The 25475-nt window shown below is 31.6% G+C and overlaps 5 protein-coding genes across 6 annotated transcripts; 3 read left to right on the forward strand and 2 right to left on the reverse strand.

Annotated features, from left to right (window-relative positions):
• The first annotated feature begins 479 nt into the window (after window positions 1-479).
• Window positions 480-7546, forward strand: LOC143343358 (mitoferrin-2). Of its 2 annotated transcripts, none has more exons than XM_076768181.1 (5): window positions 480-1108; window positions 2524-2806; window positions 2947-3171; window positions 3238-3445; window positions 7334-7546. In XM_076768181.1, the coding sequence occupies exons 1-5, from the start codon at window positions 992-994 to the stop codon at window positions 7410-7412; spliced, it is 912 nt and encodes a 303-aa protein (XP_076624296.1). In that variant the 5' UTR covers window positions 480-991; the 3' UTR covers window positions 7413-7546. The 2 variants fall into 2 exon arrangements, with proteins under 2 accessions (XP_076624296.1, XP_076624295.1); XM_076768180.1 differs by lacking the exon at window positions 7334-7546 and adding an exon at window positions 4267-7109 and having other exon boundaries at window positions 485-1108.
• Window positions 7547-7557: 11 nt separating this feature from the next.
• LOC143343359 (protein SPMIP1) lies at window positions 7558-8705 on the forward strand. The gene is made up of 2 exons (XM_076768182.1): window positions 7558-7782; window positions 7935-8705. The coding sequence occupies exons 1-2, from the start codon at window positions 7688-7690 to the stop codon at window positions 8158-8160; spliced, it is 321 nt and encodes a 106-aa protein (XP_076624297.1). The 5' UTR covers window positions 7558-7687; the 3' UTR covers window positions 8161-8705.
• Window positions 8706-9091: 386 nt separating this feature from the next.
• Window positions 9092-11081, reverse strand: LOC143343532 (uncharacterized). The gene is made up of 6 exons (XM_076768511.1): window positions 11078-11081; window positions 10745-11014; window positions 10279-10481; window positions 9732-9934; window positions 9492-9669; window positions 9092-9416 (listed from the first exon to the last, which is right to left on the reverse strand). The coding sequence occupies exons 1-6, from the start codon at window positions 11079-11081 to the stop codon at window positions 9165-9167; spliced, it is 1110 nt and encodes a 369-aa protein (XP_076624626.1). The 3' UTR covers window positions 9092-9164.
• Window positions 11082-11413: 332 nt separating this feature from the next.
• Suv3 (Suv3 RNA helicase) lies at window positions 11414-15264 on the forward strand. Its single transcript, XM_076768855.1, has 15 exons — window positions 11414-11589; window positions 11682-11920; window positions 11999-12221; window positions 12316-12484; window positions 12549-12660; window positions 12741-12871; window positions 12944-13257; window positions 13486-13627; window positions 13715-13873; window positions 13941-14120; window positions 14186-14334; window positions 14419-14540; window positions 14626-14682; window positions 14799-14902; window positions 15068-15264. The coding sequence occupies exons 1-15, from the start codon at window positions 11516-11518 to the stop codon at window positions 15155-15157; spliced, it is 2265 nt and encodes a 754-aa protein (XP_076624970.1). The 5' UTR covers window positions 11414-11515; the 3' UTR covers window positions 15158-15264.
• Window positions 14944-17726, reverse strand: LOC143343700 (uncharacterized). Its single transcript, XM_076768856.1, has 3 exons — window positions 16960-17726; window positions 15807-16881; window positions 14944-15737 (listed from the first exon to the last, which is right to left on the reverse strand). Exons 1-3 carry the CDS (start codon window positions 17176-17178, stop codon window positions 15439-15441), a joined length of 1593 nt encoding a protein of 530 aa, XP_076624971.1. The 5' UTR covers window positions 17179-17726; the 3' UTR covers window positions 14944-15438.
• Between the last annotated feature and the right edge of the window lie 7749 nt (window positions 17727-25475).

A 25475-nucleotide genomic window follows, 5' to 3' on the forward strand; every position in this document is an offset into this window, starting at 1 on the left:
GTATGTAGCGTTGTGTAATCATATAACTGAGGGACATAGTTACCGCGTACTACTTATCACCTACTCATATCTTGAAAATAAAGCCTCAGATTGCATAATAATAATGTACGCAATCTTTAGAACGATCGTCACAGTTAAGCGGCAAGCAGTGCGTATCATTTTCGATTGTTTATGATTCGGAGATAAGAGATCCGTGCATCGAAGATGGTTGGTTGAGAGGTACCGAACAGCAAACCTTCTCGAGCGAAAAAAGCAGACAGTCGAATTAAAGACTTTTGCAAAGGAAAGTCTTTTGAATAATCCATCACATTTATTTTCTCACTTTGCATCTACTATAATAAAGAACTTTTCCATTCGTTTTCGCACGAAGAATTTGTGTGTGCTGCTTGTTTCACCATTTTGAAACACCTTATACACGAAGCTCAAACTGCGTAACATATTGCACGCACGAACCACGTGGCGAATACAACGCATGCGCGGCACGTGCGCGTATATCCAACCTCACCGCATCAACTTGTGACGATTCATAGCCGTATTGCAAAGAATGTCGATATACATCGGGTTCTGTAACTATTCCGGTAAACAGTCAGACGTAAATGCTGTGCATCTCTGCATTTTGTAGCGTACTAACTGTGTAGTCAGGTACAATAGAAATTTCTTCTCGCTGCGTGTATGTGGAGGGGATTATACATTGTAAATTTGCTTATTGGGGGTAGCAGCCTTTTCAATTCCAATACAGTCTCATTAAGATACGATCAACGTGTACGATTACGTCTCTTCATTTCGAACGAATAAACATTTCTACCGATTCTATTTGAATGGAACAACGTTTCAACGAATGTAGGGTAAATGCTGTTACATTGACAGTAATTCGGCATCGGTACGACCGAAAACGTTTGTTGCGCATTGTTCGCTTCGATAGAGTGTATAACGAGTGCAATACTTTATAAAGTCGTCGACTGGAGTTCGTGTTAAACGCCTCTCGAAAAATATGAATACGAATATATATGAGAGTTTACCCACGTCTTCCGTGTACATACATATGATAGCAGGTGCATTCGCCGGAATTATGGAACATTGCGTGATGTATCCGCTTGACAGTGTCAAGGTAATGACTTTATTTCTGCGTACTTTTTTACAAGATACTTTACATAACCTCAACCATTCGTATCGCGATATTCGATCCTGATACATTAGAAGGAATTCAATGACATTTAATACCATGACATTGCAAGTTGCATGATCTTTGAATAATGGTAAACGCGAAGTTTCAACGCAAGATAATTGTTGGGATTTTCATACTTTCCTCGTGAAAACCCAAGAATCATGTGTCGCGCATGTCGTCATCATAATTTTAAGTAAATAATGAACGTTTTATATTTTCAAGATACACATGATAATCATTGTTAAATACTAATGTTATAACAATTTCGTTATTCTACAATTGTTTCGTGTTTTATAGCATGACTGCAAAAAAGATTGTGCAACCAACTCAGACATTATTATTTCATAATTATTTCCAGGTACTACTAGGTTGTTGTACTCAAAAACGAATCGACTTAGTCATCATGTGATTTAGCAATTATGTTCTATTATAGTATGGTTACTGTACATTCAACAATTACTTAATAACATGATAAATACAGTTGTTTATATAAGTTAATAGTAGTATCTACATTATGTGAACAGAGAATTAGAAAGGAAACAGATTTTATGTAATAAAAATAAATATAATATCTGATGTACTACCCACTTAATTATTTTCAATTAAGCATTTTCATTGTTTCATTGTATTATTTTATCATGACAGTGAAAGTAAAGATTATTTTATGATATTAACATTTTGATAATTTTAAAGAAAATTATTTATATGATAGTATTAATACATGTGAAATTTTCAAGCAGAACATCAGTTTCAAACATTTATTATGTAACAAGTTTCTTTGGTCTGTTGCAATAGGTTCTATTTTTGGTTTTCTTTCAACCTGCAACCTATATTATTGCTTACTGTTTCATTCAACTCTCAAAAAATATATTTTCACCAAATTATGATTACTATATGGAAATTCATCATCATATAAACAATGTATTACAAAATTATAATTTCAAAGTTCAATGACTTATACATGTATACAATTTGCAATGCATTATTATATGTCATTGTTTTCAGTATTATAAGGTAATTGAAGATTTGTTTACATATTCTTAAATTACTTCTTTTTCTAATTTATCTTTTGTCTTTGAAAAATATTAACTATTACCTATTACAAGTTATATTATCTTGATATTTCAATATTTTTCTTCCATTGTCAAGTACTCGATGAAACTATATGATATCAGATTAATAAAAGAAATGTACTTTTTTCTTTTTTGCGATAGTATATATTTTAAATTGTGTATTTGTCCTTTTTTATAAGTTTAACTGTATTTATTTACAAAGTATGTGGACAATTAGTTTTATCTAATAAGGAAATTATTTGTGCAATTTATTTACATACATGTCATTCTTTTGTCTATATTTAGACAAGAATGCAATCATTGACTCCAGGTCCTGGTGGTGGAGGGGGAGTACTAAAAGTCTTGATTACAATGATACGAGAAGAAGGTATTCTGAGACCTATTCGTGGTATGAGTGTAATGGTTGTAGGAGCTGGTCCTGCACATGCATTATATTTTTCATGTTACGAATTCATCAAAAATAAATTATCAAGCTCAAGAGCACCTAATGAAATTAATTTGACTATTTATGGAACTGCTGGTGCCTTGGCAACACTTCTCCACGACGGTGTGATGAATCCAGCCGAAGGTGAATTTTTCTTAAATTTATTCGCAAAATGCAACATAATCAGAATACATAATATCATTCTTTTGTAATTTAATTGTTATATTATTAAGTCATAATTTTCTGAATATTATTAAATGAAGAATTAACTTATTTTATTCCAGTGGTTAAACAGCGATTACAAATGTATAATTCTCCGTATCGAAACGTCAGGACATGTATAAAGAGTATATATAAAAGTGAAGGTGTATTTGCATTCTATAGGAGTTACACGACTCAGCTAGTCATGAATATACCTTTTCAAGTGATTCACTTTATGACTTATGAAACTTCACAAGCTATCATGAATCCAAAACACACTTATAGTCCTGCATTACACGTAGTATCTGGTATGTATTATTTTTAAAGAAACATTGTAATTTGAAACTATATCAATTCGTTTATGTATGTTGCAGGTGGATTGGCAGGAGCTGTTGCTGCTGCAATCACAACACCTTTAGATGTTTGTAAAACGCTACTAAATACGCAGAACGGTATACACGCTCAAGGTATGGTTGATGCTTTTAAGAAAGTTTATCTATTCGGCGGGATACCTGGTTACTTCCGTGGTATACAGGCTCGTGTTATGTACCAAACACCAGCAACCAGTTTTTGTTGGTCAGCGTAAGTACATAACTACAATTTGTATATTAATAACACTGCCCAACACGAATTTTATTTTATAATATTTATTCTGTGACATCTTGAATTTCTTGACCCAAACAGAAGTCTAGAAGCAGGAATGCTCTGTTATTTATAATTTTTTGAAAGCATGAATTTTTGAGAATTTAGTTTTACAAAGTTCAGAAAAATTCTCGGAATATACAATATCAGTATATAGATTTATTAAATTTGTTTTGTATGGCTGTAAGTGACCATCAAAGTTTTAAAAAGACGTCATGTTTTACCGCCATGCGACTATTGCTTGTCTGCCGAGACTCGTCAGTCTCGTAGCTATGTATAATCGATACCGATAGTATCGTTCAGTACTTCTGAAAGACAGTTTGAAATAGACAAATAGTATAATTTTGTGAGGTTTAGTGAATACAGAGGAGTGAAACTAAAAGTGACGTAAAAAAAAGTATTTTTTAACTCTGTGATTAGTATTTAAGGAAACATATTTATAGAAAGTAAATGCTTATTAGACAGTATCTACTATCGGTCACTGACGGGGTCAAGGCAGGCGAACGATGGTCGCATTGCAGAAAAACATCGTGCATGTGTTGCAGATTTACATTTTCCCGACCTATCTGTAATAAAAACCATTACAACACTTTCTCTGCTCGATCAAATTTATTCTAATGGCCATTTATTTACAAATATTTAACTAGTAATTGCCAAGTCTAATATTCCCCAGTTAAAACAACATGACAATGGATGTCGAAAGTACTGTGTAATAATTTGTACACAGTATTAGAAAAATATTTTTTTTAAACATTTTCTAGATACGAATTTCTCAAATACTTACTACGTATGAAACAAGGCGATGTTAGTTGTGGGCCAGAAGCTGACAATGATTCAAGCGGTACAAATCAGAATCAGTCTGGTTCGTCTATGTCTAGTCGCTTTCAAGATGTGAGCGTATACCTTAATAAAAATTCCTCGACCTCGGTGTTACTTGACATGACTACAAGTTAGGTATATCTGAATTGTTTAGTTCATGCACTTTTGCATGAAGAATAAGTGTCTGTTTTTCGTATTTCGAGAGTTTATCGATGATGAGTGATATTTTGTTAATTCATCTGTTATTGTGGTATTATTACATGTGTACAATAATTCATAAAGAATTTGAAGTTAAAGTTAAAAAGAATATGATATTTTGTAAAACAATCAAATATTTTATTCCATTTGATACTATAAAATTTGTAAATTTCATTGAATATTCTACCGGGATAAAATATCTATTGATGTTGTATATCACTCTAAAAGAAACAGAAAATTGAATTTAACAATTAGCAATATTTGAGAAAAAAATATTCGTTGGCACTTGTATTGCTACCTGTTATCCAACAAGTAGAAATGGCTAGAAACTGCTACTGTCTATTGTACCACTCACATAAAGTAACATGAAAAATTCATTACGCAAAATTAAATTGAAATTCATTGTTTTGTGACTATAGTGCATAACGACAACACTACGAAATTATTTGTAAATCATATTCAATTTATTTATGAAATAATTATGTATTTTTGTTATAAAATAACTTATATATTAGCTTATTTATATGGACTTATTTCTACATTCACAAATTATTTAATGTATAAAAGTATTGAAACGTAACAATAATTGTCCATTAGAGTGAGTCGTATTTAATTTTGAATCAAAGAAACACAGCAGATTCCGGTTAATTTGGATGTATACATTTCATGTAAATACTTTTAAAAAGATATGAGAAATCTAAACTAATATTTCACTAAATAACAAACTGTGTATTTAAACTAATTACTGAACAAAAAATTACAGTAAAATATTTATTACGTATTTTAATATCAACATTATTAATGCCCTGTTCAAGGATGCGTTTGTGTATCCTTAAACTTTTCCTATCTAATCCTATTGAAACGAATTAGAGAAAAATATGTGTATAATATTATTAGTTTTTAATAATCATTGACGAAGGAAATTATTCAGTGTGCGCTCCTGTGTACTTTTAATTTACTATGAGTGAACAAAATCAACACAAATATTTAGTGGAGATAATAGACTACCTCCATTGCATTCCTGCATGAAGTGTTGTAATATAATACAATAATATAATTTTCTCGATGAGAGAAAATGTTAAGATATATGCTAAATAAACGACTGTCTTGATTAATCGATCGCCCAAATAACCAGAATCTACTGTATACGTTTTTTGTACAAAAAGTAAACTTGAGAATATTTCACTTTAGTACAGCAAAGTTATATCGAACGAGTTACAAATGAAAAATTAATACAAGCATTGTTTAAAACATTAGGTTTGAAAAACTTGCTCCAACTTGAATAGTGAATTAGTTTACATATATTCAATAAATTTAGAAGGAATGTAAGTTCATTAAAATAATATTGATTTTGAAGCGAAGATCTAGATAAGTTTTACGTAAAAAGAAAATTTAAATTAATACGAGGGAAAAATTGTCTACTACAGTAACGGTCTAAACCAACTACCGACGGTGTAAAGTAATTATTTTGTAGAGCAATATAGATTATTAATTACATTATAATTTAAATTATATAAATTAAATTAGTTAATGTTACATGTGTATGTACAGTATAAAAGAACGGATTAGAAAGGAAATGACAATTGTTATTGTGCGATAAATACAATTCGTCTTAATTACCCAAGTACAAATTAAGAATTGCTTCTTAGTCAGTTTGTAATACGTATAAACAACATTGCATCTAAACCTTATGATGTACCACAATATTGCTTCCTATGGCTGTGATTACTGAGTCATTTGATGTTGACTTTAAGAGGGAGTAATATCATGTGAGAACTCATATTTCACGCCATATTTACATATTTATTATTACGGCACCGTAATACTACTCATCGTTATTAATACGTTATTAATTGTTACTACAAAATACATCAGTGACACTTACGCATGTAAAAAGTGTACTACGATGGACACTTTTTTAGAAATATTTTTTGATAGACACGTCACGATAATATATATACTATTTTCTAGGAAAAAACATTAAAATTATTTGTATTGCGAAAATTCGATCGTTCATCAAATTTACCAATTAGATACATGTTAGTACGATATATCTGTACGTACGAAATATGCGTATACGTATTCATTCACGTGTACCATATCAATGGCACTATGTGTTTAAGTAATTATATCAGATGTTTAATGAACGTAAATCTTGCGTTTACAGTAATTTTTTAAATTTTATTGCGCAAAATTTGTATGTATACTTTTTTAAAGTGTTTAAATAAATACTCTTTGTGCTTGTAGTAAAATGTACTAAAAGCAGTCCATTTTCTACTATCATTAAATTCTAAATCTAATTTCAAATGCTTCGAGGTCACAATAAATAGTCAATTTCCATGGATTATTTATCTGAAAATTAGTAAACGCGCTATTCATGCAACATCTAAAATAAACTCTGATGGTAGAGGAGTATCGTCTGCTTCTTAAATTAATTAATTTCCTTTTAATTATTTTGTACATAAAATAATGCTACCACTGGTATTATTATGTAAGTTTATAATGATAGCACATGCAAAAATAACTGAGCATCATATAATAAGATGTATTATATGCAATAATAATGTAAATAAAATGATTCTTCAAAGTATGAAAACCATATAACAATACTTCTCTTGTCTGTTACACTAACGGAAAAATTTACTAATGAATAACATGAAATAAACATTAAAGCGTCGCGTTATTTCGTAATCTCACTTCAGAGTAATGTATAATTAATTAATGCTAATGTACTAATATCTTCTTAAATGTAAATTTCCCAAGTCGCTGATATATATTATTTAAATTCTTGTTATACTTTTAAAAAGATAGTCGAACACGACGCAAAGTTAAATTATGTCGACCAGAGGAATTTGCGATACACGTTGCCAGGCGTTTCACGTGGGAATGATACAGAAAGAAGACTCTTTACGCATGAGATGGTTTTTGAAAAATCAGCAAAAATTATTGGATCGTCTGAAAATAACGGGAACTGTGAAGAAAATTGAAACGCCCACGCATGAACCAGTGAAACAATCGAGCGCAGATACTGTATGGAATCACGTGACGCATTGTAACGTACTATTTTTATTGCGTGTCAAAAATTAGGCGACGCTTCCTGTTTTATAGATACGCATAAAGCCACTGCCAAATTGGAGACCGCTCGAGCCTGATGGTTCTATCAATATGAAGATAATGAAACCGATCGAACCGCGAGTAAGAGCTCTCTTGTATGAGGATGCTCCAAGCTTCGTCACTGCTGAAAATTACTTCAATGAAAGGTCAAACATAATAGAAAGAACAACAATAGTTCGTTTCATTTTCTTAGTATTATCTATTTATGTTTAAGAACATGAAAATTACTTAATATATTTTCTTAACGATACGCTTAAATAAAAAATCGATATGTTATAGTTTTTATTGATTATCATAGATTAAAAGACATTCCAGAAGATCGTTACTTCTTCCCTGATTGTACGAGTTGGGTATACGGATGGCGCCTATCAGATTATCCACCTGTTCCGCGAAGTAAGGTTGGACAAACAAATGTTATGATAAACGAATTCTACCGTCCGAGATTTTCGAGTCTTCAGAGAGATCCAGAATGGCACCGTCCTTGCCAACATACACCATCAATATGCGACGATGATGCAAACTAATATCGTAATTAGAGTATGTATATTTTTACAGCAAAAGGAATTTGTAATAATAAGTTAATATATCATTAACTGTATTTTTCTAGTACAACAAAAAGGTTTATACGAATATTTATTTTCTTCAGTGTATTGTGAAATATACAATACATTGGTCCTTTTTTTATTTTTATTCGTAGTAATTTATCTCTATAAATAAAGTATTGTTAAAAAAAAGTCGAAATGGGTTTTGTTGTTCTGCTATCTGAAACTTTGGTTCAAGATATAACTAAATAAAATTGCACAGCGCGGCTTCGGATGTACATTTTTTAGATGCATAGATATAGTTGACTACACATATGTACACACAGTTATATACATATGTATTTTATTCACGGCACGAGCAGAGAATAAGTTAAACCATGTGTTTGCGAAAGAAGTTCATTGGTATACCGTGTTTTGAACCGGGAGTGTATCGTGAATTCGATAGCAGAATTTTTCACATGATTTCTGATTGTTCACATTCTTAAACAATTCATTTATGTTAAACTTTGAAAATGTATTTTCTGAAGACTGCCGAAACTGTAACTTATTATATATAAATAATAGCTTTTATAACTTTTATTAAATTTGTGTCTATTTGAGCACAGCTTCCCGTCATTTCGGTCCTGACGTGTCACATAAATCAAAACATTTTAGCAACGTGAGGCTTCGGTATTGAGATATAAGTTATAAGTACAGTTAATATGCCTACAAATGCATGAACACGTGTGTTTTCCGTGTGCACGGTATTGCGCAACCGCGCAATCAGTTGACAACAATATGAAAAGCACGTGCTAGAATTCATATCAATAACTTATACCCAAGTAAGGAAACTCTAAACTTAATTTATTTCTTTTTGTATGAGATATTGACTTTGAAAAAAATTCCTCAAAATTCCTCTTAAACAATTGTTAAAACCTCTAAAAAAAACTAAAACAGTACTGTGTATATATATACATACAACTTTACAATTAAGTTCATAAATTTTTCTATTTACTACTTTTTTCTTTTTTATCCTTATCTGAAACAGCCAATCGTAATTCTAGAGGTAGCAAATATTCTGCTTGTCCCGGCACAGCATTAAACATGAAATTTATGAATTTCTGAAACTGCCTAGTAACATCACAAATTTGTTCTTCCAGTAATTTTTTTTCCACATGACAGTTAATAATCTCTTCCCTCGTCACGGTTATAACATTGTTCAATCGGGAAATCAGTTCGTGCAATCCAGTAATTTGTTTCTGTTTAGACGTAAGTTTCTATAAAACGATACTTCTTTGAATTAATACCTGCGAACGAGATCAAAGTTTCTCTACCTGAAAGTACTTGTGTATGGTATGCTTTTCTCTATAAAATCGTATTCGTTCCAAACAGAGGACATGTATTATATTTACGGTGTTTTGCATTTGAAGCTGGTTCTTTTGAGTATGCAATTCTCTGCCAACTTTCGTTTCGAATTCTTTTTTCTCCGCGTTTAATTTTATGTGCGTTTCCCTATATAATTTACGAGCAGTTAGGTAAATGCAAATATTATCTACTAATATGCAACTATGAACCTCATAATTCCATTGAAATCAGCGATTATGTTTTCTCTTTGAGCACGAAAAGATTCCTCGAATTCTTGGTATAATGACTGTACAACGTAAGAGACTTCGGTCCGCATTTTTTGCATCATATCGTGAGTTACGTTCATTCGCTCTTGGACTACTGATTTTTGGATATTTTTGGTGCATTCTGTAGCAGCGTTCGCCCATTCGATCTAGAGTTTTTTTACGTGTAACTATATGTATGTATACATATACTGTCTTCCGCTGACTTGAAGTCCCGTGGCAGGAATGCGAGAAAAGCAGAAGGGATACACCTATTCCCACGTACACATTGAACTCTGGTTCACTATTCGTCGAGGCAGTTACATACACATCTGGATTACCTGAGAGCAAGGGAGCAAGATAGATAGATAGGCGGTCCGACTCCTCTTACTCCTGTGCCGTCCCGCGGGACTTCAAGTCAGCGGACGACCACAGTAGTTGTATTTGCTTGTTTTGTCTTAACTACATACGAAGATGCAGATTGAAATTAAATGTAGTAAACAAAAATTAGTACATCGAGTTGTTCCTGTAACTCATGTTGAACGGTTTTCATGTAATCTTTGTATTTTGCGTGTAACTCCAGCGCCTTGAGCTCAGCTTCTCTCCTTTTTTTCGCCTGATACATGTAAAATTTTACTTGCGATTGTTTTTCTATTTTTTCGCGTAACTCCTTTTGAACTTGTTCCTGGAAGCATTCTAGGAGTTTTCCACCTATTTCTAATAAATTCATTTAAAACTGTAGTTATACAAAATACGTTTGATTCTATTCTAATTAGGGATATGCGTGTAACCCGAAACGTTGACTCGATTGCGGAGAAATTGGCGGTTCGGTCGGTACCCGATACATCTCAAACAATCAAACAGCTTTGAGGTTGTTGAGACCGTTTGGCCCGAAATAATATAAAAATCCATTCGAATTCATCGATTTTCAACGGTTCGAATTTGTATCCACGCACCACTACTTGTTATACAAGTATTACTCAATATATTTGTATGCGCGTTTGCTTTAATGACTTCATCGTTGGTTAGCGGTAATATATCGTCCTGTAAATGATCATCGACTGGAATTGTAAAACAGGGTTTTAGCGTTGTTTGCGGCGTAATCAAGTCCAGAAGCTTTTTCGTGTCATCGTGACTGTATTCGAAAAATATTTCTGCCAAAGATGGGCCTAGACAAACACGAACTTCTGACGAAGTTGGTACATCGTTACTCGAACACAGTTTTACATTACACGTCGATGATTTTTGATCTGAAATAATTTTGTTTTACCTGTGTACTAAAAGATTTAATATTCACTGCTGTTATAACTTACTCATATTTTCTTCTTTTTTATAATACATAAATTTATAGAAAAGAGGTCGATTTTACAAGAGATTTAACCATTCCAGATGCATATTTTTGACTGGTTGATCGAACAAAGAAACAAACGAAGTATCGGACAATTTTTAATATAATTTAGCATTATGAAGTTTAGAAACTTTTACTATAAATTTATAATCAGGAAATATTTATTATAATTCAACGAATATCTACTGTTATTATTGGAGTTATATAAAATAAAATGTTTAACTCGTATAGATAAGTAATATGAAAAATAATTAGTATAGATTTGACCTTTGTATAAAGTTAATGTTGCGAGGTTTCAACTAGCGATGTCGCCACATATCTCAATCTTTGAGGTTACCCACGAGGGTTAGTTTTTCCTGTTATAAACTGTAGAATATGAAAATAAATAAAATTGGTTTTGAAAATGGTACCATTCAAGTATTTTGTTATAGACCACTTTAAACGGCGGAGTAATTCATTGATATCACCATTATTTAGGTTTTCGTTATTTCATTATATTTACAAATGTCATATATCAAGTGTCCTTTAAAAATGATTATATCAACTTATTTTTTGAATATAATTTTCAGACAATTATATCCCACAGTGAGATTTACTCAAAGCATAAGGAAAGAAAGTAGTAAGAAACATTCACCCAAGTCTCTATTTTCATTTTATCATCCAATTCCTGTTAAAACAAATCCAAATGATAAAAATATTGGTATTGAATTAACTGGCGCTTTAAAGAAATCTGATATTATCAGAGTTTTAAATACTTTTGAACACAAGAAGTCCCTGATAGACCTAGCTCTAACATATGGATTAGATAGTAACTATCACCATTTGTGTTATTCTTATTAAAATAGTTGTTAATGTCTTTTGTTACTAGCTGTTATATTTTTTTCAGATGGTCTCTTATCTACAGCCATGATCAGTTTTCGAAAATATTGCTTAGAACTTGATTCACTACCTGTTGATCTTCATGTTATTTTAAATGATGTCATTCAGGGAGCTGGAAATGTTACAGATATATTTCCTTACTTTTTACGTTATACCAAAGAAATATACCCACATATTGATTGCTTGGAAGATCTTAAAAAAATTAGTGATCTCAGGCATCCACCTAATTGGTAATAATAATCAACAATAAAGTGTAAGAATTTAATATAACTTATGCTCATTGAATATATTTAACTATGTTTTTTTAAATTTCATTATCTGTAGGTATCCTGCAGCAAGAGCAAAAACCAGAAAAATTATATATCATGCTGGTCCTACGAATAGTGGTAAAACTTATCAAGCTTTAAGAAGGTTCATGGCAGCAAAAACTGGTGTTTATTGTGGTCCATTAAAATTATTAGCTGTTGAAGTATTTAACAAGACTAATGCATTGGTTAGTAGCATGTATGAAATTACCATTAAAGTAATTTCATTACATTAAGTATAAATAATTTTAGGGGACACCCTGTGATTTAATAACAGGAGAAGAAAGAAGCTATGCCAAAAGTGAAATGTCTCCTGCAAATCATGTAGCCTGTTCTGTAGAAATGGTAAATATAGAAAATGTTTGTAAGTATCAGTCACGTAAAATTTTTTTTGTTTACAAATAAATACAATTTATGTAATATAATATTTAATTTTTTTTACAGATGAGGTAGCAGTAATTGATGAAATTCAATTAGTACGTGACCCATCTAGAGGATGGGCATGGACAAGAGCTCTTCTTGGCCTTATTGCGGATGAAATACATTTATGTGGTGAAGCTGCTGCTATACCTATAGTTGGTTTCATAATTTTTATTTCATGAATTATATGATTACGTAGATTTGCAAAAATTTTTATTTTAACACAGGTAAAATCTATATGTTCAACAACAGGAGAAGAAGTAAAAGTATGGGAGTACAAACGACTGACGGATCTTGTTGTACAACACAAAGCACTTTGTACTTTAAACAATGTTGAGCCAGGAGATTGTATAGTTTGTTTTAACAAAAATGATATATTCACAGTGTCGCAAGCTATTGAATCCATGAAAAAACAGGTAGCAGTAATATATGGTAGTTTACCACCAGGTACAAAACTTGCACAAGCTGCCAGATTCAACGATGTAAATGATCCTTGTAAGATATTAGTAGCTACCAATGCAATAGGAATGGGTCTTAATTTGTAAGTTTACAATTATACAATTTTTTTACTTGCATAGTATTATAGGAATATCATGGCAAATATATTAAATTTACTGTTTTATATATAATAATGAGACGAATAATAACTGTGGGCAGATACCCGATATTTCAGTTTTAGGTCGAATCGGAAATTCGACAATTTATAACATTTGGGTGCCCGAATATTATAACACAATGAAAATAACAAGATACATTGATATTATTTTAGACACATTCGTAGAATTATATTTTATTCTCTTTCTCAACCAACTGTAAATGAAAAAGGAGAAAAAGAAATTGACACAATTTCTGTATCCGCCGCGCTACAAATAGCGGGGCGTGCAGGTCGTTACCAAACACAATGGCCAACAGTAAATAATTTTGCATTTATTAAAATAGGAATAAAATTATTCCAATGATATATATGAAAGTTAATATTATTACATGTTATATTGTAGGGTTATGTTACGACTTTTAAGCCTGACGATCTTCTTCTGTTACAAAAGTTATTAAAGCAAAACCCAGAAACAATAAAACAGGCTGGACTTCATCCGACTGCCGATCAAATCGAGTTATATGCTTATTACCTGCCGAATACACCGCTATCAAATCTTATTGTAATGTTTCTTTAAATCTAATTTATAATCTACTATAATTTTAATGTTCTTTTTTTTTTTTTTTTAGAATATTTTTGTTGCGCTATCCCAAGTTGACGACTCTCTTTATTTCATTTGCAATTTGGATGATTTTAAATTTCTTGCTGACATGATACAACATATACCACTATCTCTTCGTATGCGATACGTGTTTTGTTGTGCACCCATCAATAAAAAAATACCGTTTGTGTGCAGCATGTTCTTAAAGGTAAGATACACAAATATTTTAAAACTTTTTATATATAATATAAATTTTTTTAATTTGTTACGAAGTATGCACGACAATGTAGTAGAAACGAAAAAATAACTATTGCTTGGTTGTGTAAACAAATTAATTGGCCTCCTAAATCACCAGTAAATATTACCGATTTGGTACATTTGGAAGCAGTTTTTGATATTCTGGATATTTATCTTTGGTTAAGGTAAGTGATTGTAATAGTAGTAATATAATAATTCTGTTTTTGTTTAATACACACAATTCTTAAAATCATTTAAACTTTATCTAGTTATCGGTTTATGGATTTATTTCCCGACGCCAATTCGGTTAGAGAGATACAAAAAGATTTAGACAGACTAATTGAAAAAGGAATTAAAAAATTGAAAATATTGTTCCAGAAATCTCAAACAGGTATACTTCGTTTCGAGATGTAATATTAGTTATTAATTACTGTAGATACAACGAATAATAATATTCAATTCTGTTGAATCAACAGGTGAACAGACGATTGCAAATGAAACAAATACAAATGAAGTATATAGTAAACAGAAAGGTAATTTGTTAAATATTAAAAATTCTGATATTTAAAGATTGTAAACAATTTATATTAGAAATTTATATAAACTTAAATTTTTCGAAAAGAAAAACTGATTCACTAACATATTTCAGATTACTCTTTACCGAAATTGAGAGGAAAATTAACTAACTCTTTAATATCCCAAGGTCGTTTATCGCCAAAACTGTTACGACAGTTAGAATTAGAGTGGATTGAGGTAATAAGGAAAAAATAAGGTTTTACAAATTCATAAAAGATTGTAACTTATAGATGTTATATTATTCGTAACAGTAATTGAATGAACATTGGACACATTTTTTTCTCTTTTACAACGTATAGTTTAGACATTTATAAATTTTACATATTTTTTTTACCATTTCAGAAAAACGAGAAACTAAAGGCGAAGAATTACTATTCAAATAATTTTAGCGAAGAAAATAATTCTGCAATAAAACCTAAAAGACGTCATTGAAACTCTTTGGTGTTGTAATTTAATTTCTTAATTAAAGTGATGATCTAAGAGTATATCATTTTTATATTTAGACAGTCCAATTTAAAGTATAAATACAAATCCAAATTATTGAGATTAAAGAGATTTTTTTGTAAATAGATTCTACTTTTATTTCCTTGCTAAAACAATTCTTTCATTTTTTTTTTTTTTTTTTTTTTTCGTAAAAATTTATCATATTTGTACAAAGTGTGTAGAAATTGTAGTTCACGATTGTATTTCTTCCGAGTTTTATTTGAAATTATTTATTCCTTGAATGTTTTTATAAATTCATATCTACGGTCGTGTTTCCTTGTACATTTGTATTTTTGGCGAATTGTATATACTTTCTGTTTTTTTTTTGTAAATATAGGAAGATTGTAAGAAAAAGAATGAGAACTTTTTGATCTGTGTTGTAATTTATGAGCTAAAGTAATGCATCTCGTACATCTTAACGAATCATTATTCACTATTAATGGACATGAAATATGTCTCCATTTTATGCCATCTTTATAAGCTACTTTTATATCAGAAACTTTTTGAAACCCTTCAGTATTGTATATACCTAATTAAAAAATATAATATATAATGTTTGCTGAAAATGTTAACAGATGAAACAAAAGAGCATACATACCTTGACAAATGGTTCTTTGATCAAATTCATCAATAAATTCTTCTACATCTAATAAATTTTGTACTTTTAAATGTTTTCCTTCCCTTATCAGATTATGAATAAGTGGATTAATTTCCCTATTTACAGCAGCACAATGTAATATCATATCACTCTTTATAAAAACTTGCTTCTCTGCAAAAGGCATTCCATTTTTGGTCATTGCCATGTACAGATACACAATTGTGGTACTATGCCCCTTCGAAGTTACTAAACAAGACCAACCGGGCGGTAATAATAATTCGGTGCATACTTCAAGTAAATCTTCAAATAACATTTCACTATCTTCAATATCGTTATACATAGAATAACATGTGTTTAACTGATCATAATTTAAATTATTTTCTATTTGGTTTTCTGCGTACAAATCTTCTGTTTTTTTTAAACTACCACCCACTGGCTCTTCATTAAAAGAAATATTTTCTTTTGTTTTTTCTTCTCCCCATAATTGTACTGGTGTATCATCTCCTTCAGAAACATTAAAAAGTATCGAGGAAGGTTCTGATATATTTTTAGACATGCTCAAATAATTATCTTCTTTACATGTTTGGGTTTGTACTTCCCTTCTATTTTCAGAATTCATGTCTTTAGTCGAGTTTGTGTCAGAAGTAATACTGTCTTCTTTTTGATATACCGTTTTAATTCGTTTCATATGCTTTAAATTTTTTTCAAGACATTCTTTAACTTTAGATTCCTCGTGTATCTTACTTGTATTTGAGCCATTTTCTGACAATTCTTTTTTAGTCAATGAGTTTCTATTCAGCGAACAATCATAATCATCAAATTTACGAGATGATTCACGATGTGAAGATGTAATTTTACAATTCTCATTACAATTTATTTGTAATTTTTCATCAGTTCTGGGTATCAGAAAATCCCTTTTCTTTTCTTCAGATGTACTTGTTTTTCTTACCTTACATGATGAATAATACTTTATGTTTAAATCAGAATCACAAGATTCAAGTTTGGTTGTTTCGTCTTCAGCATTATATTTACTGGGCACAGCACCTGGTCGTAATCTACATTTTTTATATTTAATCTATAAAAACGATAGAATTGTAAGAAAAATGAAAATTGCAAATTTATACTAATAACATAAATGCAAAATATAATTTACCGTTATAACATGTGGTGGTACACCACTAACCCAATGTGTAATAATATCGTCTTCGCTGAAATGTTTGCTGCAAACATATGTATCGTCAGTAACAGCATAATTTTCAATGGAAATTACATTTTGCCATTTTTTACGTGTTTCTGGATCTTTTGGCGCTGAGAAAAAGCTGTAAGTATTCCTGTAGTTGGTTTCTTTGCACATTATACACTTTCGCGTCATAATGACACTATAAAATGTATTTCCACGTTCTTTTATTTAAAATATCTAAATTCCATTATCACATTATGTATTATATTGTTGTATTGATTAGTAAAATACGTAGCATGTGTTACATTCTAAAGCAACGGTTGCATCAATTAATGTACGTTACGCATAATAAATCGTCAAAATACGTATAGGTTATTACGTTTTCATATACACCAAAAAAAATTAATATGCGCTTATTTTGAAACTTCAGTGAACATCTATTGTTGTTAGTTTCACATAGAATTGTTCAATTACTTAAATGCGTTGAACTAAATACATGTTATATAGTATGGAATTTCTATATAATGTTTTGGAGTAATTGAACCATCGTTCTGTATGTTTGTTTAAATATATCCACTATTAAAAAATGTTAACACCGATAGTTAATTTTTCCGAATATTTTGCGTATTTGGCAATTTATGGCATTTTAGACAGAAAACGATAGACATTGAATATTTTAAACTATTTCTAACGTATTATTTATTTTGATCTTATATTTTTGTGTGACTATCTGACGACGTCTTCGGGACGCATCACCAGAGGGCAGCGAATAGCAGCAATTTTCATCAAACATTAATTTAATATTTTAATATTATGTACGTTTGAAATATTACAATATTTCAAATATTTGAGTATTTAAACATTATTTTTTAAATATTACTATTTCAGTGACTAAACACTATACGAATTTTTAAAAATATTATAAATTAAACAAAGATAAATTTCCTTCTAACTGGAAAAATAGTTGCTTAAAGTCGAAAAATATAAACACGTTTGTTTCTCTTGATTAAAATAGGAACGTTGTATAGAATATAGTTAATAAAATATTATAAATAAAAATAAAAATAAAGTTTAAAGGAAAATAATGAATTTCAAATTTCGCGCGAAATAGGAGCTCCCGCGCGCAACAGGAGTTCCCGCGCGCCCCCCTCGCCACCCACCTCATTCGCGAGGGGTCGTCATTCCTACTGTGCAAATTAACGTGGTAAGACGTGTCGAGATTTGTCTCCGTTTCGCTACAAACGAGGTGCGTATCTCTACCACTTGATAATTTATCGTTATTACTACTCGCGTTTACTTTCTATCGGTGCTTTCGCATAATATTAATACATTTTTGATTATAAATTCAATCGACATCGTAACAAATATTGAATCGGCTTCGTACTTTTTCTCCGACATTCGACCGGTGTTAATTATTAACATATCTCTCTGAATTTAATTAATATTTCTTGCAATACAGTTTGGATTTAATCATTACTCAGTTATAATAATCGTTCATGTATTGTAATGCATTTTCATTTCGATTCTGTTACAGTCTCTTATTGGAATTTGAAATCAACGGTTTTCGATTCGAAATATGAGCCTTGCCAAGCAGCAGAACTCCCCCCCAATCGCGAGCGTCGCTGGGTACAGCGAGGGGTCGTCATTGGTGCTGCAGAAATTGAAGTAGGAAGACGCGTTGAGACATGTCTGGACTTGTCTTCGTTTCGCGATCAACGAGGTACGTATTTTTAACCTGTTGATATTTTATCATTATTACTAGTCGCGTTTACTTTCTATCGGTGCTTTCGCGTACTATTAATACATTTTTAATTATAAATTCAATCGACATCGTAACAAATATTGAATCGGCTTCGTACTTTGCTTCGACATTCGACCGGTGTTAATTATTAACATGTCTGTCTGAATTCAATTACGATTTCTTGCAATACAATTTGGATTTAATCATTACTCAGTTATAGTAATCGTTCATGTATTGTAATGCATTTTTTTTCGATTCTGTTAGAGTCTCTTATTGCAATTTGAAATCAACGGTTTTCGAATCGAAGTTACGAGCGTTGCTAAGCAACAGAACTCCCCTCCAATTGCGAGCGTCGCTGGGTACAGCGAGGGGTCGTCATTGGTGCTGCAGAAATTGAAGTAGGAAGATGCGTTGAGACATGTCTGGACTTGTCTTCGTTTCGCGACCAGCGAGGTACGTATTTTTAACCTGTTGATATTTTATCATTATTACTAGTCGCGTTTACTTTCTATCGGTGCTTTCGCGTACTATTAATATATTCTTGATTATAAATTCAATTATTATCGTGACAAATATTGAATCGGTTTCGTACTTTTTCTCCGGCATTCGATCTGTGTTAATTATTAACATGTCTGTCTGAATTCAATTACGATTTCTTGCAATACAATTTGGATTTAATCATTACTCAACGATAATAATCGTTCATGTACTTCAACGCATTTTTGTTTCGTTTCTGTTAGTCTCTTCGAGGGAGACGAAGTCAAGGAACGTTATATTAGCGCGTAAAGGACGCCATGTTAGGTAAACGACTCGAAGAAATTTCAAACGGAATATTGGTAACCTTTCAATTATTACAACAAGTAACATTTATATTTATATATTTTTGTTTATTTATTGAGTTTTTTACGTTGCAAGCATGATATAAAATTATATAATCGGTCAGTGTTAAGATGAAACATAAAACTGGTTAACGAAGTTTCGAATTTTGTGGTACTTCAAAATGGCGTCGGTAGATATTCGTGATTCTGATCGTGGTTGAACATTTCCAAGTATTATTCATTTAGTTGATTATTTACAATGCTTTCTTTATGAATTATCATAATTGCAATTTGCATACATATTCCGATGCAAATTTAGGAAAACGTAGAAATTGCGTAGTTGGAATATACTATTGAAGCATAAATAGTTAACGAACTTCAATTGTTGCAAATTTCAGAATATTTATAAAAATTATTGGATATTCCAACATCCGATTAAATAAACATAATCATGCTTACAACTCAAGTAGTATTTCTGTTGATGAATAAGGAAAAAAAAAGAAAACCAGTAGGAAAAGCACACGTGTGCTTGTATTTTTTCTCTCCTATCCCTTTCCTTTCAGGATTTTTTTTTTTTGTTGGCCGCGCGCAATGCGGCCGATAGCTTCAGTGTTTGCTGCGTAGAAAGTTCGTTTTTAAGGGTGCAGTGACCCTAAATAAATTCTCGTTTACATCTTAGGCAAACGCGAAAATAGAGTCAGTGTTTATTACGCAATTATAAATTATTTCCAGAGCATCGTGGCTCTCCTTGTTTTATGAATCGCGAAAATAGAATCATTTGTTCGCCGATTTCAATTTTCGGTCGCGATAATCTATTTTAATATCTACTAATAAACTTCATTATTTTTTCTATTTGAAATTTAAACTCCTCGTTACCGGTATTAGACTCTGTGCATCACCGAAGAGGAAAATTTGGCGATGCCCACGAGCAAAAAATGTAAGTATCATCGTACTTAGTTCTGAGTATGTTTAGGAAAAAATTGTTTAAAATTTTTCTATATAAAATTTCCAAAATCAGCAAAAATCTTAATTAAAATTCAAATTTCTATAATTTAAAAAATAGGGTGTTATATTTTCTACTTCTTTTTACAGGATCCTGATACAGGATATTTACAGGATATTTCATCAACATATTTATGGATCCACCCTCATGGACTTCGTCGATGTCTTCGCTGATGACTTCAAATGGACAACATCATCATCTGCGTATTTACATTCTGCGATTGAGTGAGTCGCATGGCATTTATGTTCCTCTGGTCCCCAACCATGTTGTAGGATGAAAGATCCGAATCAACACGGGTGACCAGTTGTATACTTAGTATTTTTGGCGAGTTTTGTGACCGCGGGTATTTTATATACCCGCGAGTAGTAACGACTATTGTTATATTTTTTTAGTACAGGCTAGAATCTTCTTGCACTCGCGTTTTTTAATGTAACAAATAAATGTTTCTCGACGTGATAAATGATCTTTATGAAATATGTAAAATATTTTCATTAACTTTGCATAAATTATATGATTAAGTAGAATATAAATTGATATAATGTGAAAACATTATATTAATCATATGATCAAGTAGTATATGAATATCGATTAATATAGATACAATATCATTGTCATTATACAATAATTCGTACATTAATATAATTATTAAGTATCGATCGTTTCTTTAATTAATGATGTATTTTACGTGCAAGAAGATGTTTCGTGACTGGTCGATTTTCAAATCAAAGTAACATGCATGTTAGTTTGATCTTTTAAAAAATTTACTTTGACGACAAAATCGACCAATTATAATTGAATATTTTGAATAATAATTTAATAAATTTATTTCAATAATCTATTTCAATTTTCAAAGTCAATTATTTTATCATGAAGTCTTAAGTAAAGTCTTTCATTTTACATAATTAAATTTCAATCAAGAAATAATAAATTTTTTTCAATAATAATATTTTTCAGTATTAACGTAATATTAACATATTATATATAAAAAGGTCGAGTCATTTTTACTAAAAATTAAATAAGAAATACCGTTTAGCGCCATTTGTTTAATTAATCACTTTTTTAGTCAGGATTTCCAGAATAATCTTTCCGTGCTCGTTGCCTGAGTTCATGCACATGTCCAGGTGCTACTTGCATGAGCAAATGCAACGGGGCACGATGACTTAGTTTGTAAAATTTCTAATAAATCATATGTGTGCGGCTGACACGGCTAGTGATTCGTGCACGACGTAATCTCCATATGTATGTGTTTGTGGTTAGGATGTGGAATTACGTCGTTTAAACAATTCACTATAATTCATTACATTTCTATAAATTGCAACATTAAACTTCTATTTATCAATTTACCATACGAATTATTGATATTATTCGCATATTCATTTTAATACACAATGACTATAGTAGTTCATACTACAATAAATTAACAAATTCAACATAATTGATTAGAGACTTTATGTTATATTAAATAATACAAAGATTTTATATTAAGTTAAAATATTATCTATAATATAAATACGCAATGGTCACTAGTTTGTGTCAGCTGATTTCAGGAATTGGTACGTACCTTAGAGTGTGAATGTTTGCAATGTTCGGGTGTCGGAGGAACCCCGGGGAGTCCTCTCTAGTTTAGGTCGCGCCCGAACATACTGTATGAGAACCGTGGAGTGTTTGTTTGAGAGAATGCGTTTTGCCATTTTTTAAATATAGGGTTAGGTAGGTAGGTAACTTTCTGGAATGTCTGCTAGATTTAAGTAGGTAGGGTCAGGGCAGGACTGTCCACATTAGTTATTCGGGTAGGCATTTTTTCGCGTGGCTGTCCTGTACCTGTAGGTACGATTTTTAGAGTTGAAAAGTCAGCCGATACAAACGGTTTCCACCGTTTGTTTTGGTGTTACTATCGATTCTTGAAATCGCTACGACTTCATCAAAGTCGTTCTTCGCGTTCGCGGTCGCGATTAGGCCCCCTCGAAACGCTCGTCCCGCTCAAGTTACTTCGCACGTGTTCCGATAACAGTTCGTAGAATTGTTGGAGGCTGCGTATTGCACGGAGTGCTTGAGCCTAGTATTAAGTTTCAGGCTTTGGCAGGACCGCCGAAGAAAGAAGAGGCTCAAAGAGTCGAAGAGGCTCTGACAAATTGTCTCAAGAGTGGGCTGCAACAAATGGCTCTTCATCTTCATCTTCGGATGAGGATGGAAAGTCATTCTTGTTACTACATTGTCACTTTTTTCGCCTGTAGTTTTGTAGTTTGTTTTCTTGGCTGGCTCACGTATGCATGTACTTTGTACATGATTGCACCATACATGCCAGCCATCCCTCCCCTGTATTCTATTGGTTGGCTCACGTATGCATGTACTTTGTACATGATTGCACCATACATGCCAGCCATCGGGGCAATTCGCGGTTTAAATATCAATATTAACATGTTTATTGCCATTTCAAATTTACATTAATTCTTTAATAATACTTTGAACAAATTCTAATATTTTCAATATAGTTATAAAATAACATCATCGAATATATTTATAACTTTTTTCATTATATATTCATAGAGTTGCGAACAATCACGATTCGCGTTGTTTTTTTACTCTTTTATACATACAAAAGATATCACCCGCGTTTGCAATTTTTATATTATAAATTAGCGTTGCGATCCTAATCAATCGTGCGATTTTTTATTTAGCGTAGCAATATTTTCAATGCCCAAATTCTACCCCATTTTTAGTACTAGAAGTAGTTAGTTCATTTAGTGGCCAGTACTGGCCCATGATTCAAGATAGAGTTGCGAATAACATACAAATGTTCGCGTTTGTTCGTAGAGTTGCGAATAAATATTTATCGCGTTGATGTGTTAGTGTTGCGACTAAACACGATTCGCGATTGTTTTTTCGCAAACTTAGGAACCGGGCGTTTGCTTTAAAAATAGAGTTGCGAATTTTTAGTAAACGCGATTGCGAATTAGAGTTGCGAATTATTATTTTTCGCGTTTGCATTTCAGAGTAGTGTTGCGAATAATCACCAATCGCGGTTGCTTTTATTGTTATAAATCGCGTTTGGAATTTTTATATTATATATTAGCGTTGCGATTGTTGATTTATCGCGTTGTTTGACCCATAGTGTTGCGATATTTTGAAATATCTAACTTCATCCCAATATGTGCCACTATATTGTAGTTTGCAGTAGTTAATTTATTTATTGCATGTGTATTTGTATCAACTACAGACGCCGCCAGCACTTGGTCCAGGTTTTTTGGGCAAAACGCGATTTGTATTAGCGTTGCGAGACAAATATAATATTTTCATTAAAGATAGAGTTGCGAAAAATATGCAATAATCGTGTTTGCTTATAGAGTTGCGAATTCCTATTTTTCGCGTTTCCTTTTCAGGGTAGTGTTGCGAATTTCATACGCGATTGCTTTTATTGTTATTTAAGAATAGCGTTGCGAATGCACTGATCGGTTTACTCTTAGCGTTGCGAATTACTATTTTTCGCGCTTGCTTTTCAGGGTAGTGTTGCGAATAATCACCTTTCGCGGTTGCTTTTATTGTTATAAATCGCGTTTGGAATTTTTGTATTATTAATTAGCGTTGCGATCTTGATTTATCGCGTTTTTATTAATTAGTGTTGCGATTAAATGCCCAGAATCTGACTCTGGCCACGACTCCAAGATCATCAAGACGCAGCTGGACTACAAAGCCTCGGATGGCTCAACTTTATCATTAAAATTAGTGTTGCGTATTGTTTAATATGGATGCACGTGGTTTAATTAATAAAGAAACCCTTTGTGGTTCATCTTGCGAATAATAAGCATCCCTCGCGATTTTTGTATTTTATAAATTAGATTGGTCCACTCACGAGTTGTTATTTGGATTTCAAAGTAGACAATTTATTCTATGTGAAATATATCTTTTTTTTTTATATACGTCAATAGAAATACTGCTTAAAAGTACTGTTGCTTTTTTATCACAATAAATACGAGTCTATTTTGTCAATGCATAATTATTCTTTTTTGTTGCCACTAATACATTTTCATTTCAGCTTACTAATCGTTTGAACAAGTTCTTTTTACAGAGTATACGAGCATAGGTGAATCGAATTGGAAATAATTAATGGTAAAACTTACTACAAGATACAAGATTCGATCGTTCTTAGGGCAATATCTGTCTCATACAAATTCTATTTATTGTCTGAGTTTTTGTTTCAGGTGAACATCGAGGGATTGACAAAGATACCAAGAAGAACATATCTTTTCATGTTTGTTTGTTTTATTTGAATTATGTTTGTTTTATATGAGCGCGTGTTTCAGAAAAACATCATGGGATTAACGAAGACGTCAAGGAGAAAATATTTTCTCATATTTCTACAAATTGCGTTAGGATATAAGTATGAATGTATCGTTAAGTTATTATTATTAGTGGCCACTACAAGTACCGAAATTATGAAATAAACAACCAAGCGCTACAACGTTTTATTAGATACTAGCGAAATATAAACATACGTTCAAGTAGGACCAATTAATATAAAGGTACATATTGGTATTCCACTGGACAGTGGAACAGGATTAATACGTGCAATCACACATCTCCACTTCATTTTCCAGTGTCTTATTAGGCACTGTCATACACATACACGCACAAATACATATTGATATTTATGTATCATTTATGTATTTATTTCGTTCGTAAAAAACATGTGTCTTATTAGACACTGTAACACGTATATACACAAATACATACTGATATTTATGTATCATTTATGTATTTATTTCATGCATGAAAAACATGTGTCTTATTAGACACTGTCATACGTATATACACAAATACATACTGGTATTTGTGTATCTATTTCGTTCATAGAAAACATGTGGTGGATGATCTCACATGTATCGATATTTTATTAGGTGTTTGGCCTTTTTATCAGGCAGTTCTTCTC

Source organism: Colletes latitarsis, chromosome 7 (assembly GCF_051014445.1).
Source record: "Colletes latitarsis isolate SP2378_abdomen chromosome 7, iyColLati1, whole genome shotgun sequence".
Lineage (NCBI taxonomy): Eukaryota > Metazoa > Arthropoda > Insecta > Hymenoptera > Colletidae > Colletes > Colletes latitarsis.

What these genes read in the sequence shown, in the direction of transcription:
- LOC143343700 (XM_076768856.1), bottom strand. Translation starts at nt 17,178, where the DNA reads ATGACGCGAAAGTGTATAATGTGCAAAGAAACCAACTACAGGAATACT. An exon ending in TACCACCACATGTTATAACG is followed by an intron (nt 16,882 to 16,959) that starts GTAAATTATATT and finishes TCGTTTTTATAG; the next exon opens with ATTAAATATAAAAAATGTAG. An exon ending in TCAAAGAACCATTTGTCAAG is followed by an intron (nt 15,738 to 15,806) that starts GTATGTATGCTC and finishes TTTTTTAATTAG; the next exon opens with GTATATACAATACTGAAGGG.
- Suv3 (XM_076768855.1), top strand. Translation starts at nt 11,516, where the DNA reads ATGGTACCATTCAAGTATTTTGTTATAGACCACTTTAAACGGCGGAGT. An exon ending in GGTAAATATAGAAAATGTTT is followed by an intron (nt 12,661 to 12,740) that starts GTAAGTATCAGT and finishes TTTTTTTTACAG; the next exon opens with ATGAGGTAGCAGTAATTGAT. An exon ending in AGTATATAGTAAACAGAAAG is followed by an intron (nt 14,683 to 14,798) that starts GTAATTTGTTAA and finishes AACATATTTCAG; the next exon opens with ATTACTCTTTACCGAAATTG.
- LOC143343532 (XM_076768511.1), bottom strand. An exon ending in AGTTACAGGAACAACTCGAT is followed by an intron (nt 9,935 to 10,278) that starts GTACTAATTTTT and finishes AAAAAACTCTAG; the next exon opens with ATCGAATGGGCGAACGCTGC. An exon ending in GATTTCAATGGAATTATGAG is followed by an intron (nt 9,670 to 9,731) that starts GTTCATAGTTGC and finishes TAAATTATATAG; the next exon opens with GGAAACGCACATAAAATTAA.
- LOC143343358 (XM_076768180.1), top strand. Translation starts at nt 992, where the DNA reads ATGAATACGAATATATATGAGAGTTTACCCACGTCTTCCGTGTACATA. An exon ending in ATCCGCTTGACAGTGTCAAG is followed by an intron (nt 1,109 to 2,523) that starts GTAATGACTTTA and finishes GTCTATATTTAG; the next exon opens with ACAAGAATGCAATCATTGAC. An exon ending in TGCATTACACGTAGTATCTG is followed by an intron (nt 3,172 to 3,237) that starts GTATGTATTATT and finishes TGTATGTTGCAG; the next exon opens with GTGGATTGGCAGGAGCTGTT.
- LOC143343359 (XM_076768182.1), top strand. Translation starts at nt 7,688, where the DNA reads ATGAAGATAATGAAACCGATCGAACCGCGAGTAAGAGCTCTCTTGTAT. An exon ending in GAAAATTACTTCAATGAAAG is followed by an intron (nt 7,783 to 7,934) that starts GTCAAACATAAT and finishes TGATTATCATAG; the next exon opens with ATTAAAAGACATTCCAGAAG.